Source organism: Athene cunicularia (genome assembly GCF_003259725.1).
Source record: "Athene cunicularia isolate RWA chromosome 4 unlocalized genomic scaffold, athCun1 chr4_part1, whole genome shotgun sequence".
NCBI classification, from domain to species: Eukaryota; Metazoa; Chordata; class Aves; order Strigiformes; family Strigidae; genus Athene; species Athene cunicularia.
Window position 1 is genome coordinate 24,774,695 of NW_020799098.1, and position 19,885 is coordinate 24,794,579.

Genomic DNA, 19,885 nt, shown 5'->3' on the forward strand with positions numbered 1-19,885 from the left:
AACATGTGCCTTTAATTTAAAAGGAGAACTATGCTGTGGACCTAAAATACATAGTTATGCTGGTGACCTATTTGGAAGTGGATCATTCTATTTAGTGTAATAGTTTTTTTGCAGATACAGTTGATCTTGTATACAGATGTTAAGACATTGCAAAATTAAGTAATTGGATACTAGGAAACATCTGAGTGGTGGGGGAAGGGTGGTGTTTTGAGGTTGGGTTTTTTTTTTGTGTTGTTTTTCCATTCAGACAGAATTAATCCTCCTAGGGTGAGTTGGTTTGTCACAGCTTGCCATTGTTTTTTCCCTCCAGGTCAGCATTACCTCAGCTTTCAAAGTGGACCTTTTTTCGAGAATGCATTGAGAGTTATTTGAAATGAAAGATGTATTCATGTGTCACAAGTTAAAAACTGCATAGCAGTTCATGAGGAGGGTAAAAAAAGATTTGAATGCCTGTCTGCAGAACCGGGTTCTGTGTGATGCTGGATAATTCAGCAAGACCAAAATTTCAAAAGCTGGGCACTGTGTATTCACATATTCAGCATAGCCTGCTAATGAAAATCAGCAATTTGTGTTGAGTGTGGAATTTGTTGATGTGAAATGCATGCATGCGTACTTCCATACATATGAATACATTTAATGATGAGGATATAGTAAATAGCGCTTTTGGGGGGCTAAAAACTATAATGTATTCTGACTGTGGCAGGGATCTCATGGAAAAGTAATGTGATCGTATGCTTACTTTAATCTAGAAGGCATATGCACCAAAGAGCAAAATGAAAGTTACCGGCAGCCCAGTTTCTGGTGTTCTCTGACGCTGGAGTAATTTACTTTGGAACGTTAATATTTGTGTAACATAGGCTTATGCATTTATTTCCTTATGTAATTATGAAGGGCTTGCCAGTGTGTATAGTTTACATTTTATGACTAGCGCAGTAATGCGTGCTGCATAATTACTGACTGATCTCCTGTCATCTGTAGTCTGAACAATGACACAGCAAGAAGTGCTTTATGAAGAAAAGCTAATTATTGCAGTAGTTCAGGTCAGACAGTTCTGTGATACAGGAGGGAATTCTAGGTCCATTGTGAAGTGAAAGAACAGTAGTATTTATTGTTGACCACAGTTGGTGAGGTATCCAAAAACAAACTGCTGCTGCACAATTCTTTTATAGGTGATGTCAGGACATTGGTTTAAGTGTGACTGAGAGGAAGAATGCCATCTATTGTTGACAAATTTTACAGCTTTTATTTTTCTGTCAGTAGTGTCAACTCACACTGATCAGTTACCAGAATACTGCAAGACACGACTTCAATTGAAACATGTTTGCATCCCCCATTAAAACATGTATGTTTGAAGAGAGGACCTTTTCAAGTGTAAATTAATGGCTGCTGGATTTTATTTGATTCAAGAGTTTTTCAAAAATAGGTTGTGTTTGGGGTTTTTTTTAAAACCCTCTGCAACTATAGTATTAATTTCAAGCCAAGTTCACGTTAGCCACAGTAATTGCAAAATTTATAATAGAGTATTTCTTCAAGTTAAAACTTGAAGACAAACTCTGAGAGACATAGACTCCCATAGGAGTATAGAAGTATTCTGCTGTTACTGTTTAATCTCAAATATTAAATAGCTGTGAAAAAGCCATACATATGCTTACTCCTTTTAAAAAATATTCTTCAGAAATATTGATGTGCAGAAGTTAGTATGTTAGTCACATTTTAAAGGTAGTATTAAGGAAATTAATACCCAGATTCATTCAGTTTAAATCTTCAAGCCTGTATTTTTAATTGTAAACTTCTGTGCACAACAGTACTGTATAAATAATATTACTAATTCATTAGTCCCTGCAGTTTTAAAATTTTTTGGACTTGTACATTCCAGGTGGAAAAAAAAGGTGGCTGAACAGCCTGTTACACAGAAGGCTGTAATAGTGTGTGTTTTAAGGGCAAGTTTTAATGGTAAACAGAAGAAATGGTAGTAACTAAGGAGAAGTTTTAATTAACTTACAAAATGGTGTGGCAGTAAAATCGTACAGGGACTGATGAATTTTTGCAGTCCAGGAACAGTGTAATTGTTCTGCTTCTTAAGAAAAATTGCTCCTGAGTTATGCTTCAATTCAGACAAAAGACAAACTTGGTTAAGGTCTGTTGTTGATGTATGTGTCTTCAACTATATTTTGCCTGTCCTGTCCTGTAAGCAGACAGGTGATCAACTTAGGTGGTATTATAATTTTGGATTTATTGACCTTTCTTATGTTGTATTTTCTGTAAATCTTCTCAATTTACTGTAGTATTAAATGAGAAAAAACAGCTGTAGAAAGTAGTGTGAAATGCCAAACTGATATTAACCTATTTCAGGTGTAGTGTATTAGACGGAATTACATTTCAAAAGTGAGGGGCGTTAGTAGCTGCTAACCTGTATTTTGGCATAGATGATAAAAAGCTGCAATAGACTATAACTCTTCAGAATATTCCTTTGACATACTGTTCTTGCATGTGAATCTTGCTGCCTATATTAAGACTACTTGAGAGCTGTTTCTGTATAGAGTGATTTGCAACAGAGCAAACAAATCACTCTTGAAATCCCAAAGGAAATAGATTGTGGATACCTCAGCTTTAATTCAAGGAAATTTATATACTGTAACAAAGTATATTGAGGGAGGGAAAAGGTTTCTCTTTGAAAGAATAGTGGTAGGATGAGGAAACAAATTGCAAGTGAGGAGAAACACTTTTGGATTCTATAAAAACTGTCTACATTGCTGTGTGTTTTGTTATACTCTGTTCTTTTTATCATTAAACTGCTGCCTGGCAAGTAGTCTTCTGTGGGAAGGCAGAGGTAGTTTGAGCTTGCTACAGAAGACATAAGTATTGATAGTAAACTTGAATGTTAACAAAACTATGGTTGGAATAGACATGGGTAATGGTAATGTAACAGGGAGAGAAAAATGAGAAATGTTTAGAAAGGGGCAGTAGAAGGTCATTGTGTCCACCAAGCTCATACTATCCTTTACTGCATTCTGTAATCCTACAAACTATATTAATAGTACTAGTGTGTCAAAGTGTTTGCAGAATTGGAATAGAAGTAATTACTTCAGACAGTAATATAGAACATAGTGGAAGTAACATTGGAGCCTCCTGTTAATTTTTTCTTTTTTCCAAAGCGTGGGAGCTTTTCTTAAATGCCTTAGTCTAATGTTCTTCAGTTCCAGAAAGCTTAAAATGAAATACAGTTAATCTCAATTGTGTAAATTGAAGAAAATTTATTGGCATTAGGTATCAGAAAAGAATCAGAATAATGTTGTATCCCATGTTCAGCCTGAAATTCCTGTGGCCTATTGTTTCATCTGTTGGGGGGATATTTGGTTCATATTTTAGTATATTTTACTAAAATAGAGCATGGGAATTGCAGCGTTGAAAATGAGAAACTACAGGAGAATGTACACATTAAATATACTTATGAAATACAGATTCTTATTTGCATAAGCAAATAACTATTACGTTGTCTTTATAGGCATTAATTTATAAAACATAAAATGTGGAAGTATCTTCTAGTAAATTGAGTAAATTTTAATTTCTTGAAAACCTGTCCATTTAGAAACATAAGCTTTATTGTCATGAAAGACTAAGCTTGAGTAATATTCTTTTGTTTTAATTTGTAACTCGTTCTTGTCTATTGCAGGTGGAAGGTATCAACTAGAGATAAAAATTCCAGAAACATATCCATTTAATCCTCCTAAGGTACTGTAAATGCTTTTTTAGATAAAATATTTTAGCTAACAAGTTGCTTTTGAGTATTCTTATTTATTTGCTTGTGTGTGTAGTCTTTTAGTAGTATGCATCTTCCTTTTTTTTTTTTTTTTTTTCTTCCTCTGAACAGGCATTGGAGCTACCATCCTTAGGTAGAAATAATGCAGAATGCATAGCTGTATCCAACCAGACACAGAATCTGATTATTCCTTAAAGTATAAACTGGCAAATTCTGGGGAGGAGCTTGTGCTTTATTATTGACCCTCATGTAATTTCTTTTTGGCAAGACAAGTATAGTTTTGAGATCGCCATACTCTCTCTGTCAAGTAAAACTACATTAATTCTTCTCCATATTATTGAAGAAATGCTGTAATGTATAATTATTGATTCTCTTAATTTCTTGGGCTCTGTAAGATAACGTTTAGTAGTCTTGGGTCTAACCTACCAAGTTTCTAGTAATAATTAAATTGTGAGGTGTACAGCTGTATTGACAGACTTGAAGAACCTATAAATATAATAGTCTTACTGCAACTCTATTGAAGGAAACATACATATGGATGGGAGACAAGAGAAATGGATGCAGTGAAGTCACATACACATTTTTTGCAACTTCTTGCCCTTTCAACTTTATCTTTCTAGCACTTTGAATTTGTGATTCCATTTCCTTCCTAAATGGATAAATCTAAAGAGTCTTCTCCCCAGCCATGTGCAGCTGCAACTATATATTCCTTTGCCCTGATTTAGTCCCTTCTTCTGTAACTTCTGATGAATCAGCAGACTTCTGAGTTCTCTGACTCAGCTTTTTGATTGGTTTTCTGTTTGTCTGAAAGATGTCTTTGAGCTAAAAATGTGTTCTAGGTCCTGATTATTTTCACGCTGGTACGTAATACTGAGAAAGAACTGGGGGAGAGGAAGAAGGGAGAGATGCCAGTAGCTCATAACTCTTTGGCTTTTGTCCTTTGAATAACTTCCTTGAGGCTGGAGTGAAAGACACAGAAAGTCCTAATGAAATGTCTGTTGGTTTCAGTTCTTTCATCTGCATGTGTTCTGGTGGGAGCTAAACTAAGGAGAGCTGAAATAGTTCAGAGAGACACTGAAAGATGGGTCTATTGACCATGGTTTAATTGCTGCTTTCGAGCTTGGTGGTTTCCATTTCCAAAGCTCACAGACAGCTGTTAGAAGCTTGGTGCACTGTAGCATAGTACTGCTTATTCTGGAGTCTGTAGTGTGGAAGAATTGGAGGCCTTTTTTGCTTGTGTCTAGCCCTGCCTTTCATGTGAAAGATTTCTTTATCTTGTTCAGCATGTGCTTTGACAGCCATTGTTAGCTGTCATGCACTGTGAGAAATTACCTAGTATTTACACAGTTTTTTACACTTTCAAAGTGATTTAGAGAGTTGAGCTAGTTAACAAGTGGCTCATCTGACATGATCTCCTTTTTTTTTTTTGTCCTGGAAAGCAGAACTGTTATGGTATTGCCTGTTTATACACTATGATAGTACTGATTTTTGTTATAGCCCTGAATGTACAGTCTTCTGCTGCGGTGCCTGACAAATAATGTGTTCTCTGCACTGTTTTGCTTGCAGATCAGGGGTAAAAGTTGAAAGATCTGTGCTATATGTAAAATGTTTGTCAGGCATTTGGGATGCGAAGGTAGAGATGAGAAACAGACAGGTCAAAGTCACTAAGGCAGTTAAAGTGCAACCTAAAATAAAGGGCTTGAAGAAGATGGAGACATTTCTAAAGGCGAGTATATATTCCTTTCAGAGAAAAACTTTGGGTTTTGAGATGTTTAAAAGAAAATTCTGCTTTTAACTTTGTCAGTGTCTTAAAAAACCCAAACAATTATTTTATTAATGCTTTGTGAGCAGGAATGCAACGGATATGATCAATGAGTGAATGCTGGGACTAAATCCTTTCAACAGCAAAGACAAATAATTGTAACCTAGTTAGGTTTTGGTTTGTTGAAGAGCTTTCTGCATGTGGGTAATGAGACTGGATGGTTGTAGAAGTAGTAGCATCTATCAGGGAAATTTTTATAACACTTCTGTAGCTATGAACAGTTTAGCTGAACAGTGAGATCCAGTACCTATGTTAAGAGTTCAGTGGCTTGTTTCACATCCTGAGTGGACTCAGTAGCTTTTACAATGCTGGTAGCTTCAAGTCAGTATTTGACCATCTGCTTGTGTTGAAATACTGGTACTATTGAAGTATATTTCTAAATGTTATGTGGGGATGTGCACACATGACAGTGTACAGGAAAGCAGTTAGGGATGAATTTGCTGTCCTCAAACAGGCGGGAGTCTGGTTTTTGAGTAAAGCAAGGCTTTGTCTAACAAATGGCCTTGCAGACTTGAAGCCTCCTGAAATAAGTGGTATTGGATGTCATGGTTCTTTAGCTTGATATTTTCTAGATTAATATTGTCTTTGTAATATTACTAGAAATTGTGCATTTTAAATGTTTATTTAATATACTGCATTTAATAACCATTTTTGTTTTTAAAAATTATCTTCTAGGTGCGGTTTATCACCAAAATATGGCATCCTAATATTAGCTCAGTCACTGGGGCCATTTGTTTGGATATTCTGAAAGACCAATGGTAAGACTCCATATGGATTTAAATGTGTAAAATCAAATATACCAGTGTCCTGGATAGGAGAAAACAACTCGTGTTGCTTTTCACTTTGCATTTGTAATTTGAGATGTCTTTAAAGCTTACATTATTTTAGTGTAGTATTTCAGGTTGATACATATGCAATGATTGGTTGGTAATTTTGGAAAGTACTAAGCAGATATTATAAGCATAGAGAGCTTTTCCAAAAAATTTTGCACTACGTTTAGGGTGACTATTTCCTTGTTGATGTTTTGAGTGTTTTTGTAGGAGTTAATTTTTTTATTAGTTCTTTCCATTAACAAATGCTATCTGTTGCCTCTTAAATTATGTCCTTTCAGCATGCTGAGGTGTAAGCAGAAGATAAATGAAGTGCTTATCTTCATTCTGATTCTTGACTTCTTTCAAATAAAAATTAGTTCTGATAGAGCTAAAACAATGTATGAAGTGAGTCTGGAATATTAAACAGGTCAGCAATAGGAAAGGAAGGAGAGACTGTGCTAACTATCTATCTCATTTAACACTGATAATATTTGATTTGCACCTTTGTAAACCATTTACCTTTTCATTGCTGACTTTTGATCACTTCATGTTACTGAAAAAGTTTTAATAGCCAAAATCTGTGGAATAGACCTGTAAGTGTCCAGACTGTAACAGCTGAACTCATTGTTCATTTGTTTTTCCCAAGTGATACATTTCATGTGGTTTGAAGATTGTACGCACCAACAGTATGATAGATATGGTATCTAACACAAATGGAATTCATCTTTGTTATTTTCCTCCATGTGTGCCCCGGAAGAATAGGACTGTAATTCTCCAGCAGATAGTACCAATATGTAATCCATAAAAGCTTCAAACACTTGTAAATTCAGCATCAAAACTGTTGGTCAAGCACACACACATCAGTTGGGTTGGAAAGAGAAACTCTAGAATGGAAAGCTTGAGTTGAGGTCTTGCGGGTGACACATCAAGTGTATTCATTGCATACAGAGTGAGAAAACTATGCAAATCATGTGGCACAAGTAAATTAGTAAAATGAAACAATAATAATAGTCACAATAATCATAACCTGTTGTCTTTTTCATTTCTGGAACTGCATGTTTTTTTCTTACAGTCTGGGAGCCTCTTTCAGGCAGTGGATTCTTTCAACATACACACCATGGTACATGGTGTAATTTTTCTATCAGTAAAGCCAGTGCACTTTTGTACTTTCATCTATTTATTCATACCACCTTACAATTATACCGGAGATTAATGACTCTAACTGTGCAAATACAGTTTCCTGAGAGATCATACTCTAAACCAGTTTAGTGAATGAGCAGGAGGTTGGATTTTTTTTTTTTTTTTTTTTTTTTTTTTTTTTTTGGGTTGTCTGGGGGTTTTCTGCAAAACAACTTTTGAGGGGTGTTTTTAACAGGGATCACTTCACTGATTTGAACTAGAGCACATAAACCTGCACTCCCAGCTAGGCTTGTTTCACTCCAGACAAGGTTTAATTAGTGAGGATATGGGAGGGCAAAAATTCTTCATTTTGAGCAGGGAAGGTGCTAAACTGCATCCCAGCATAACCTGGAAAGAATTTATCCAAAGTTTTTAAGCTCAGGGTTTGTTTTTTTCTTCCATCTTTTCGTACTTCTTTCTGCACTGTCTAGTTGCTTTACTCATAGTATCAAGGTTTGGGACTTTTAACAAGTATCTTCAAGGCTAATCTTTACATACGGAAGCCCCAAAATATGTTTCTCAGAAATGACACTTATCTAGTATTTTCCCCTAGAAATTTTGAGGAAAAATAGCCCCTAGCAGAAGTAATGCCTATTTATCACATTTTTGAATTAAAACCAAGGGAATTCAACAACTCTTTTTTTTAACATTTTCTTGATATCATCCTATTACTTTAATATATTCCCTAATTAGCATTTTCTGTGGAGAAGGGTGGATGATCTTGCATCTCTAGCAGTGTACTAGGATTCAAGAGACCACATTTTGGTTTCTAGCTCTGGAATAGTTCTTCTGTTGTCTTTCAGCATTGCCAAATGTTGTGACTTGAAACAGTCTCATAAAATTCAGTCTTATCCCAAAACTGTGGCTTTAAGAGTGAAGCAGTTAATAGCTTTGAAGTTTCTGGCCTTTCCAGTGGCTAATCAAGCTAAAAAATCTAAAATACCAGAAGGCAACAAAGACCTAAAGAAATCATGAGCTTCAACTTCTTTTTTCTTTTTTTCTTTTTTTTTTTTTTTTTAATTTTAGTCAAAACCAGTGAGATTTGGAAGAGAAGAATGGGAGATAGTTGATTTGTGTTCTTGTAATCTTTGAAAGTTAGGTCTTGCACAGATAACTTAATCTGTGTTTTAGTTCTGCCTGACAAAAAAAAAAAACCCAAAACATTAATATCTTCCTTCACCAAGATGTATATAAAATAGGAGTATTGGAACAAGAACTTGCCTTCTGTGTATTTACACTGGCTGGCACAGGGAACACCAGTATTATGCCACTTACACTGTTAAACTCTTCCTTTGAAACCCTGTCTTCATTTGGAAGCACTAAGGAAAGAATTTCACAGAACTTGGTGGTGGCAGGGGGAGGCATCCTAGATACGTAATCCCTTTTCAAATTATTGTTAATGTTGTGATCCCTTCATTTTCTAGTGGAGCTCTTTAAGTTTTGTTTGTTTTTTAAATCACAGAATAGTAAATGAAAATCGCTTGAGTATTTCTGAAATGCTTGTCAAAAGCCTTTGGTCCTTTGGAGAGAAAGAAACTGTTGTGGCTATCTCCATACTTTCTTGTTTGAAGAATTTCAGTGATGTAATAAGACTTTGAGTAGCTTCCTAAAACTTTTTAAGCCATATGAATGGTTAATACTGTTTAAATAAGTTGTTTATAGCTGTTCTGGCTGTTTAAGCAGAAAAATGCTCACATCACCATGTGTAAGTTTTCTGCATGTGTACAATGGTTTGAATAAAATGCTAGCTTCATTAGAAAGCAAACAAACAAAAAAGCCCAAGCAACACCCCCCCCCTTGATAATTTTGTATTTAATGGATTTCACCAGGTATTCAAAGGTAAATGGGACAAATGTAATTCTGAAATATTCTAAAGGCTCTGTTCCAGCAAATATATTTAGTTCCACAGTCTTTCTTGTCAAAACTTTTAGTAACAAGCTCTGTTTCTGAAGTGCCACTTCATTGACTTGTAATGTTCTTAACTGAATAATGCTGCTCTTGTTGCCGTGTTTAAATGTAAGTCTCAAATTCCAATGCATATCTGTTTTTCAGTGAGGTCAGTGGGAGTTGAAGCTTTGACAGAATTTGGACCTATGGGACTTAGTAGGGTTTCTTAAAGAGTTAATAAACTGATAAAATACTCATATATGGTGAATGCAAATACAAAAAACTTAATGTGTTTGTATAGTTTTAAAAAAGTCTCTTCCCTACTATCCCATCCCATGATAATGATTTTCTATTCTATTAAGCATAGTTGAGCTATTGTTCTGCATATTGGCAGGTGGTTTTATCAGTTTGCAAAGTAATGTCTTAAAATGACTTTTTAATGAGTTTAATGAAATTCTTTTTCCACAGTATATGTTAGATGCTGAAATTTGCAGCTGTGGATTTTCATCATGTTTTGATTTGTAAATACCTGTTATGCCAGTTTGTTTGCAAAACAGCTACTGTTTGCTGGTAGAATTAAAATAGGGATATGATTTTGTAGAAGTAATACTGTTTATGTTGATCTGATCTGACTTTTGTAATGTGGTTTCACTTACTGTAGCCTATATTTATCTTCCAGGCTAGTATTCTGTCTCAAAATTTTATTCTTAAACATAAAATGTATCTAATACTTTTCATTGAAACCTGAGAACTAAGTTCCTTGAAAGCTGTTCTGCATAAACCCCTTGAGCAGTGATTATCAAACAAATGTGTTGTGGCTATGTGTATGGCTACAAAAAACTCGGCTGTTGTGGTTTTGATAGTTGAAATAAAAATGAATAATAGTATTTTTTTCATAGTGGCTGTACTGGAGGATTCATGCTTCTTACTTGAGATGCAGAAATCATTATTGTAAGAGATAATACAATTTTAATAGATACATAAGCAAATGTCAGCTTGTAGTAATCATTTTCTTGGGCATATAAAACTGCTGGGTGTTAGAGGAGCACTGAACCTCTTCAAAGCATTGAGAAAAATGCAGAGAATATTAACCTTGTTTGAGGCAACTCTTCAGCAAGCAGGCTGTCTTTCTCCCCCTGCACTATGTCAAAGCTATTCTATTATTCTCTTTCTCTTTCCCTAATGGGTGCCCAGTCTTGTATTTCTCCTGTAAATAGTGGCTATACAACAGGCTTCCACTCAAAGGCCTTATTCATTTCTTTTCTCCTTCCAGATTCCATAAGCTCTTGGTACAAGTTCCCAGAGCTTTTGTCTTGGATTAACAAGATGTTATTTCACAAATGGAATAAATATTGCAGATTGTTTTAAAAAATAAAAATAAAATTTAAAAATTGCTCCCAGTAGCCATGTTTGGTTGACAGAGTGGAGCAGCAATCTGCTGGCCGCAGCTGTTGCAGTTGTTCTGCTTGGTTACCTCTCAGAGTAGCTAGAGAGGAATGCACAGAACATAAGTAAAAACTTCCTAAATGGAAAATTACTTATCCTTTAAAAATGAAGAAGAAAAAGAAAAACTGGTAGTGTTTCATAATCCTCTTAGGACTCTTTCAGCTCATCAAAAGGTAAAAGATTTCTTACCTCAGGCATGGTGGGCACAGCTAGCTTGCTGTGCTTTTTAGTATTGTCACTATATTCACCCAAACTAGGGGGTTGGAATTGCTCCAAGATATTATCTAAAAGCAAAAAATGTAAGTGAATAAAATATATATCGGCTTTCTTTATGCTGATTCGCTCCAGGTTTCCCTTGCTGTTTAACAGATGCGTTGCCAATAGGAAGCCATTTTTTTGGTTAGGATGTCCAAAGTGAGAGCTTTTAGTTTGAAGTTCACTGGCCTTTCCTCCCATTTTGTAGATGTCAAACTTGCAAGCCTGCACAGTGACTGAGTAGCATTTTGGGATGGGGGTGGGAATCCAGAGTTTAAAATAAACTTTAGGAGAAAAGAGCCAGTAATGCCATGTGCAAGGCGAATAGGGTGCTGGGATGTAGGAAGCTTTACCTGCAGAACTGATACATGCTGCCTGCTTTTTATTTATGATTGGTCAGGCTTCTGTTGGAGTACTGCACCCACTTTTAGCGTTGTATTCCAAGAAAGATGGGACCCATAGGAAAAATTCAGAGTAAGTTAAAGAATGATTGGCTGAACAGATACAGCCTACAATGAAAGATTGGAAAGTCATTTTAGCATGCAGAACATCAAGCACGGTGAAGCATTCAAATAAATTTTCTAAGAAACTTGTGAGGCTTCAGTTAAGAACAGATTAGACAGAAGTCTGTCAGGAGTGATACAAAATTTTGCCTTTGGCAAGGAGGAGGGAAAAAAACCTAAACCCCAAGCATGCAGATAGTTCAAGTTCCCAAAGGGAATTGTGTGAACTCAATGAGATGATGTGCATAAATCCACACCTAGAAATAAACTTCAAATATAAGAAGAGTTGGAAATATTTTTTTTTCAGGATTCTATTCTGGAGAAATAAACCCTTGAGGAACACTAGAAAATGCAGAAGACATGTATCTTTCCACTGAAAGTTCATTTTAAGGAAAATACAACTATTTTTGCAGCACATTCTTCTATAGCTTATGGGCATGTTGAGAGGGAAGAGGTGTTGGGTTTTTTTAGTTTTGTGCTGCTATCAGCAAAATAGCAGATCTGATGATAATTGTTTTTGCTCTTTGCTGATGAGGAACAGGTCCTGCCTTACTAGTAGTGTCTGTAAATGTAGTTCTGAGCAGTCATCTCCAATTTATTCTCTCAAAAGAAGGTAATAAGAAGGAAGAAGAGCTTTGGAAATGAGACTCTATATTTAGTTGTCCCTCCACTTTCTTCTGTGAATCTTAATTTATTTCTGAAAAATTAAGACTAAGCTACATGGAAAATAACAAGACTTCTTTTACTCTCTTTGAACAGGAAAGCTAATTGGCATCCTAAAGGTACATGTTACATGTGTATACAATAGTTATGTGAAATATGTCAGATTTCCTTTACTGTTAAGCACAAACTTTAGTTACCCTGTTTTAATACAAACAGCAGCTGAAGCTGTAACAGGTTTTTGTTTTATGATTTAAGGATACTTCCTCAAACATTTGTGTCCAAGGAAGATTTTCTCTTATTATGTATGAGATGTGAAAGCCATTTTGAGATATGAGACTTGAAAATAAGTTGTAAACTACATTTAAAAATCTTTTCACATATGTAGCTAAACCAGTCTTGTCTATAAACTTATTATTTTAGAGTTTGAGTTCTCAGAGCATATAGCCATCTGTATATCCAAATGGATGAGGTGTTTATTTTTATTACTCATTGTGAAACTGGAATGTCAGAACAGAAGTTCAAGTCCCAGTATGCTTTATATAAAAATCTACAAACATAACAGATGAACAGGGACTGAAAGGGCCTAGCAGTCTTGAAAGCCAGAAATGGCTGCAGCCAGCACAGAACTTTGTTCTAGGTGTCCATGGCACCTTTGGTCTTGAGTAATGCCCCCTGCTCCCCAAGGTGTATTTTCCACTCCTAGATGTGTAAATGGAAATAAATTGCATTTAAAAGTAGCACAAGTGGCTGCGACCCCTTTCATGTCATCTTCTCTGCCTTAAATAATGGCAGTATTTTCAGATGTCTCTAAAGTAGAAGGATTTCTGTAAAGCAAAGTGCAGAACAGCTTTTTATTTCATGAAAGTAACTACAGTATGAGTTACAGTTGATAGATATTTCAAGTTAAGTCTTATCTTTTAAAACTACACTAAATAGCGTAATAAAATTTCTTAACTGAGAAAAAAAGACATCAGATTTAATAGTGTATGTGGTAGGTGTGGTAGTTTGTGAAGGACTTAGCATTCTGTAACACCTGAATGCCGGAATAGTAAACGCGTCGCATGACACTCATTTAATACTATCAGATACCACTGTGAATTATGTCATCAGTGCATACATTAAACAGATTAATTTCAAGACAGTATAAACAAGTAGAGATTGCAGAGAACAGGAAATGAGAAGCTTAAAGTAGCATAGGTACATGTAAAGCAAAAATATTTCTATGTTATTTCACTGCAGGTTTTGTGTTTGTGATTTAGGTGTGGAAAAACATGATGTTTTGTACTCTTGAGCTTACTATGTTAGGCTCTCATCGTGCAGTTGAGGATATGTTTCAGTATCTAAGTGTTCTTTATCTGATTAAATATTATATTACTAGTTAATTCTCTAGCTTTGTAATTTAAAGAAACATTCTTTGTCTTGAAGCATTCAGTTTGGAACCTGAAATACTTAAATTTAACTGAAAGAGTCTGAAATTCTGAAAAAGAAATGTTTAGTTACTAAGGAATAGGTTTGGAAAAGGAGAATTATATGTTGTGAAGGTTTTGTGATTTGTTTTCAGATCTAAAAGCATGAGGGTTTTTTGTAGATGTAAGTTTGCAAAGTTCAGCTTGAGGGACTTTAAGCTGATGTGGCAGTTGGAATGAGACAATATGTGCTAATTAAATCTCTGTCACTTTGGATGTTTTTCACTTGTGTTTTGATGTAGAACACTGCACTGTGAAAGCTCAGTGATGATGTATCAAGCTAAAAAAAAAAAAAAGTAAGTTTCTAGGAAAAATCTTCTAGAATTAGAAACAATTAGGGAAGAATGCCATACTTGAATGGCTAGTGACATAGAAGGAAAGTTGTAAATGTGAGCATCTAGGAATATAATGCTTGGGCGTCAGAAATGTACTTCTGATGTTTTACCAGGATCTATTCTCTGTTCATTGGTATATTCTCTGCTAGAATGCCTCGGTACTGGAAAACACATAAATTTCTGAAATTTGAGACTGGAAATAGACTTGCAAGCTGTTTCCTTTGTATCTGGACCATCAGGTCAAACTCTTACCCCACCCACTCTAACAGACTCTCTGTATTTACTTTCAGTCTTCTGAAAAGAAGAAATGATTTTTCTGTTGATTGAAAATTGGAACAGTTTGCCTGTGAGAAACTGGATGCCTGCATTTCACAACTTTCCTCTGACATTTCATGTGCCATAACCATTTTGCTCAAATCTAAGATGTTACATTTTCCCCACTTACCTTTCTACTAGTACTTAAGCAGAGTAAGCAGTTTTGTGTATTGGCTTGAATATCTGTCTGTGCCTTTGCCAGAACAATTAAGAGTCTACTTATTCAAGTCAGCTGAAATACTGAACTTTCTTAGATTCTGTGGGGTCCTTATTTGGTTCCCAGTGTGTGCCAGCTGAAATGGTAGATCAGAGATGGCATTGATGATCAAAATCTAATTAAACTGTATATTTAAAGTGTTACAACTTTCCAGATTTAGTGTGCAACAATTTCATGCTTTTACTTTTCTGAGTGTTTATTGGCTTTTATGAACATACTTGTCTTTCCCTCACTAAATTATTGAAGTCTCTTATTCTAAATATACTTTGAGATAAAGGTAGATGAGAACATAGAACCTTAGAAGTTCCAACTCTAGAACTATGTGACCTTCAACAGGGTTCTTTCCTAGGGGCAAAAGAGTGACTTATAATAGCACTGTCATGACCACAGAATGTTTTCCTGCTTCCAACAGTCATGTTGTATGTTGAAATGAGAAGAAGCCGAGATATTTCCAACTGCACATTCTGTAATAGCCAAACCTTTTCTATTATTACAGTCATAATTCACTATGTAAATTGTTACATTTTATTGGAAAATGTAATATTAAAACTGATACAATGCAAAAGATACCTAAGGTATAAAATTCCGTGTCTGTTACAGATATTTAAAATACAGGTCACTATTTCTGTACATGCTGTTTCGCTCTGAAGAGTGCCAGCAGAGGGAGCACACATGGGCTACCAGTTCAGTACCTAGAGCTTCCACAAGGTGCTGTTAATGGTAGTAAGGAAGGACTATACAAACTTCAAACTGGCTTTTTTTTTTTTCCAGATTAAATGAATTCTCTTAAGTGGGCATGTGTAGATCAAGGACAAATGTGTAGATCAAGGACTGTGTTTTCCAAAAGCTTAAGAAAGCATTGTTAATAAGAAAGTCCACATTTAAAACCCTCTTTAAATACGTATGTCGAATGGTATTCTAATACCTATAAGCTATAGCAGTTTAAAATAATGATTCTTAGACTTACAGTCTGTACAGGTACTCATATATCTTCTATGATACTAGTACAGCAGCAAAGGTGAGTACAGGCATGGGATTTGGTAAAGTCATTTTCAAATTTTTAATTCTAGGGCAGCAGCAATGACTCTAAGAACAGTGTTGTTATCGCTGCAAGCATTGTTGGCAGCTGCAGAACCAGATGATCCACAAGATGCGGTAGTGGCAAACCAGGTAAGGTACTTGGTTGAACGAATTTGAAACAAATAATCTTTAATAACTCATATTAGGCCCTAAACCTTGGGGGAGATAAAAGATTTTAAAGAATTCATTAGAAAATTGCCTTACAGTAACTGTGAGTTACTGCAGTGTTCTGTGCTCTTTAGTCTTTGGATTCCAGACTAAAGAGCAGTTATTCTACAGTGTTGGGAGGTTTATTTTGTTAATTTGATTCCTTATTTAGCTTGTCAAAAACGTCAGGAGACAAGAGCATATTTAAAATGAATTCCAGGGTAACTTGCCTTTTAAAATCTAAGGTTTCTAGTATAAGAAAAACAATGTTGTATTAGTTTGAGTTTTAACTTGATGGTTCAGCTTGGCATGTAGCTTCTTGTCCGGATTAATACAAATATTATTGAGCATTGTATTTGCTTAAATGTCATAATGTTATTAATTGTGACTTTAGAATAATTTTCCATTTAATCCTGAGGAGCAGTTTATCTGAATGAAGCATCCTGTGTATTATACCTTTGCAAGTACTTAGGGTAACTATTTTAGTCACAGGCTTAATTGTTATCAGTAGAATTCTATAATCAACAGGGTTTGTTACTTTTCAGACAGTAGCAATAACTTATAAAAAGTAACAATAAAATGTCAGTTGGATTTTATGCCATACCAGGGCTAACATAGTTCAGTTTAAAGTGTTGATGAAAGATAGGGACAGTCATTCTGTATCTTAATAGTCTGACAATTTTCAACAAAGTCCCAGGTATGTGTGTGTTGTTTTTCCTTTTTATTCTGAAGAGAGAGGGAGAGAGAGAAGGCCTGGCTTCCCTACTGACTGCTTATAAGGGTATATTTCAGTAACAAAAGAACCAAGCAAGTAGAAGGTTCTGTCAGTGTCAGTCTCATCTGTATGTCCTGCAAGTCAGGATCCTCCAGGATAGGGTGACAAATTTTTAGCCTTCCCTCTAAAAATTTGTATAGGGTGAGAGATCCACAGTTTATCAAACCTGTCAGGATTTGGAGGGAAACCCGGAGATCACAGGTAGCCCGTTGCAGCACTGGGTGGGTTAGAGCTGTTTTGCTACTCAGTAGTAAATACAAAAAGCTTGCTTGCTTGTGGGATTCTGCAGTACTTTAAGGCTGCTGTGAACAAATGTCCCTGAAGGGTTCTGTCAGACTGGATTGCTGTACACAGGGAGAGTTGTTGCAGAGGCCAGTGAGGCCACCAGGTCTGTCTCTGCACTGGTCTGTCTTGCTGGATGCATGCCCTTGCTGTCACACTCTCTCTTCATTAAACAAAACCAATTTTTCCTTTTTAACAAAGAACAAGAATAGAGTTTCCTATTCTGGTCCTGATGGTAGAATTTTGTGTGGGAATCATAACAGTCTCGTAGAAACACTTGAGCTGGAAAGAGTGTTTTCTCAGGCAAAAAACTTCATGAAAGCTTCCTAGATTTTGAAGAGCAATGTTCCAGGCTGCCTGTCAGGTGCGTGTGGGGATGTGTCCAATGGGACTGTGGCATGGCTGATGCAGGGAGGATTCAGTTTCTTCTGTTCCCTGCAAAAACCTGCATGAAAATGGTGCTGGGTTTTGGCCTTGAGTTAGAAGCATGTGTATGTAAGTAGCAAGTTATTACCACCACATCTCTCAAAAACACTATAAACACCCAGTTCCTTCAAATGAAACACATTTATTTGGTGGTGGGATCTTTTTTTAGTTTGTTTGGGTGTTGTTTCTTTTCCAGAACAAAAATTCACAAGGAATTAGTTACCCTCCACACTCATTTTTCATTATGTTAATTTACTAAACTATGTGTTAGACTACTAAGCTGTCCAGGTAAGTGGCAATGTCCTCCAGACTCTTGAGCTGAATCCCAGTGAGAACACAGGGTGAACTCCTGTTCGAATAATGGCAGTATTTTCAGACACCAGCTGTCTGGTGTCAAAACTACTTCAACTAGTTGCTGTTTTTTTAAGTACAGCAACATTAACTGCCTGAGATTCCTGATATAGAGACATCAGTAAAAGGTGCTTTTAGGCTTTTCTCAATTCAGTGAGAAGCTAGATTATTTACGGATACCTAAATAAGGGAATTTTATTTATAGATCGCTGAAAGCTAGTTCTGAATAAAATGCAGTTCTGGCTAATCCTTTGCACTTAAGTTTAGGTGTTTTTTAGGCTTGGCAGTATTCTCAAATGTTTTTAAAAATTACTGGGGAAAGATCTCCTATGAGCAGAAGACTATAGGACTTTGGGGTACTACGGATGCTTAATTTAATCCTTTCTCTTTTCTAGTCATTACAACCAAAGAAATTTATTACAGACCACTGTATTTATAACACAGTGAGTTATTTCCAACAATAGATTGTCTCCCATGTCTATTTTAATGCCATTAATAATCAGATAGTAAATATACAAATAACTTCATGTGGAGCAGAATTAGTGGGAGGTGTACGAAGCACACAGTGCAGTGTAGTTGGTGTGTGTTGCTGTTGGAGAGGTAAAATGAAATGTACAGAAGTAAAGAGTATTAGCTTTGACAGTGCTTTATAGATATAATTATTGTTTTCATGTATGAATAAAATGCTTAGAATGAAAATCAGCAGTGTTCCTGTCCTTAAAATGAATCTAAATATTCAAATAATGTATTTCCCAGTATCTTGTCTTATTATTCAGTGCTATAACTTACTATAGATGTAAAGGTGGGAATACCTGCTTTTTTTCAAAGCATAGTAATTAAGGGAAAGAGTCTGTCTTTTTTTTTTTTTTCTCCCCCAAAATGCAGATCACTTAAACTTGATATTACATAGAAAAGTTGCCAAAATAGGAAACTCATCTTGCTTTTCTGAGTATGATTTATGACAGATGACCCAATTTCTTGGCTTTTGAGTTCTTTGTGCAGGCTGAAAACTCTCTTAAGGTCTGCTCTGTTGTTTATTAGAAAACTCATTAGTGGTGAGACTGGTGCAAAATAGTATTTACGTACCCTGCATGATTTTGGTTTTTTTTCTGGTAAATAATAGCTTTCATGAAAACAGTTGTAGCTTCCTAGCTTTTTGCTGCATACACTCACCCATTTTTATCCCTTCTTTTGTCACATACACTATCAATATCCTTGTTCTCAGGAAGAAGCCTGGTAGTAAAATGTCAGCCCTGACTGGAAAACTGCAGACCTACAGTGTATAAAATGAGGCATATTTTTAAGTGATTAGAGAAATACATTGGAGCAGTATGCAGTATGTACATTCAGGAGATATGTGCTCTGCCACACTGAACATAAATTTTCAGTAGGTGTGCTAAATATAGCTCCTTTACTTTTGATCAGTGTAATTGAGAGCGGTACCTGATTGTATACATAGAATACCTATAGTGTGTAATTTAACCTAAAGGCAAATGTATTAAATCAAATGCTTACATAGGTTTACTCTGTGTGTAATCCTCACTTCCAAATTTAACTTCAAAAATAGCAGTATGATCAGTGTGAAACACCGTTGAAGATATTGTTGAAAGAGTGATGGAGTCTGCCATATCATCTTGCTTTTTGGTTGGATTGCTGAGATAATTTAACTTTCTCCTTCTCCCCTTCTCTCTTTTGTGTAGTACAAACAAAATCCAGAAATGTTTAAACAGACAGCTCGACTTTGGGCACATGTGTATGCTGGAGCACCAGTTTCTAGTCCAGAATACACCAAAAAAATAGAAAACCTTTGTGCTATGGGCTTTGATAGGGTAAGTATATATAACTTAAATGTTTTTCAGTAGGGGCAGGGCAAGTACATGTATATAAATACAGCGAGTCATTAGTATACCAAAGTAGACTTGCTACTTGACTTCTTGTAGGTCTAATCATTCTGCTTTGCTAATTATTTTTAAGAACCAGAGTTTTAGAATACTACGTTATTAGTAAAACTTGTGACTACCCCTGCTTTCATTGAAACAATTTTTCTATAAATTATCAGTTAGGATTTAACAAATGGTAAACTAATATGTTCTGATTAATCTGTGAACTTTTCATTCTGTTTCTCAGAGCTGCAGGTTCACACACTGAAAATATGATTACTTTT

The 19,885-nt window shown here is 35.6% G+C and overlaps 1 protein-coding gene across 2 annotated transcripts in view; it reads left to right on the top strand.

The window, feature by feature from the left end:
* Window positions 1–19,885, top strand: part of UBE2K (ubiquitin conjugating enzyme E2 K) — a 44,045-nt gene that overhangs the window by 19,182 nt on the left and 4,978 nt on the right. For both annotated transcript variants that reach the window (XM_026846704.1, XM_026846703.1), the window contains exons 3-6: window positions 3,674–3,732; window positions 6,258–6,340; window positions 15,731–15,830; window positions 19,422–19,550. In XM_026846704.1, coding sequence (XP_026702505.1) covers window positions 15,741–15,830; window positions 19,422–19,550 — 219 coding nt within the window. In that variant the 5' untranslated portion in view covers window positions 3,674–3,732; window positions 6,258–6,340; window positions 15,731–15,740. The remainder of the gene's footprint in view (window positions 1–3,673; window positions 3,733–6,257; window positions 6,341–15,730; window positions 15,831–19,421; window positions 19,551–19,885) is intronic.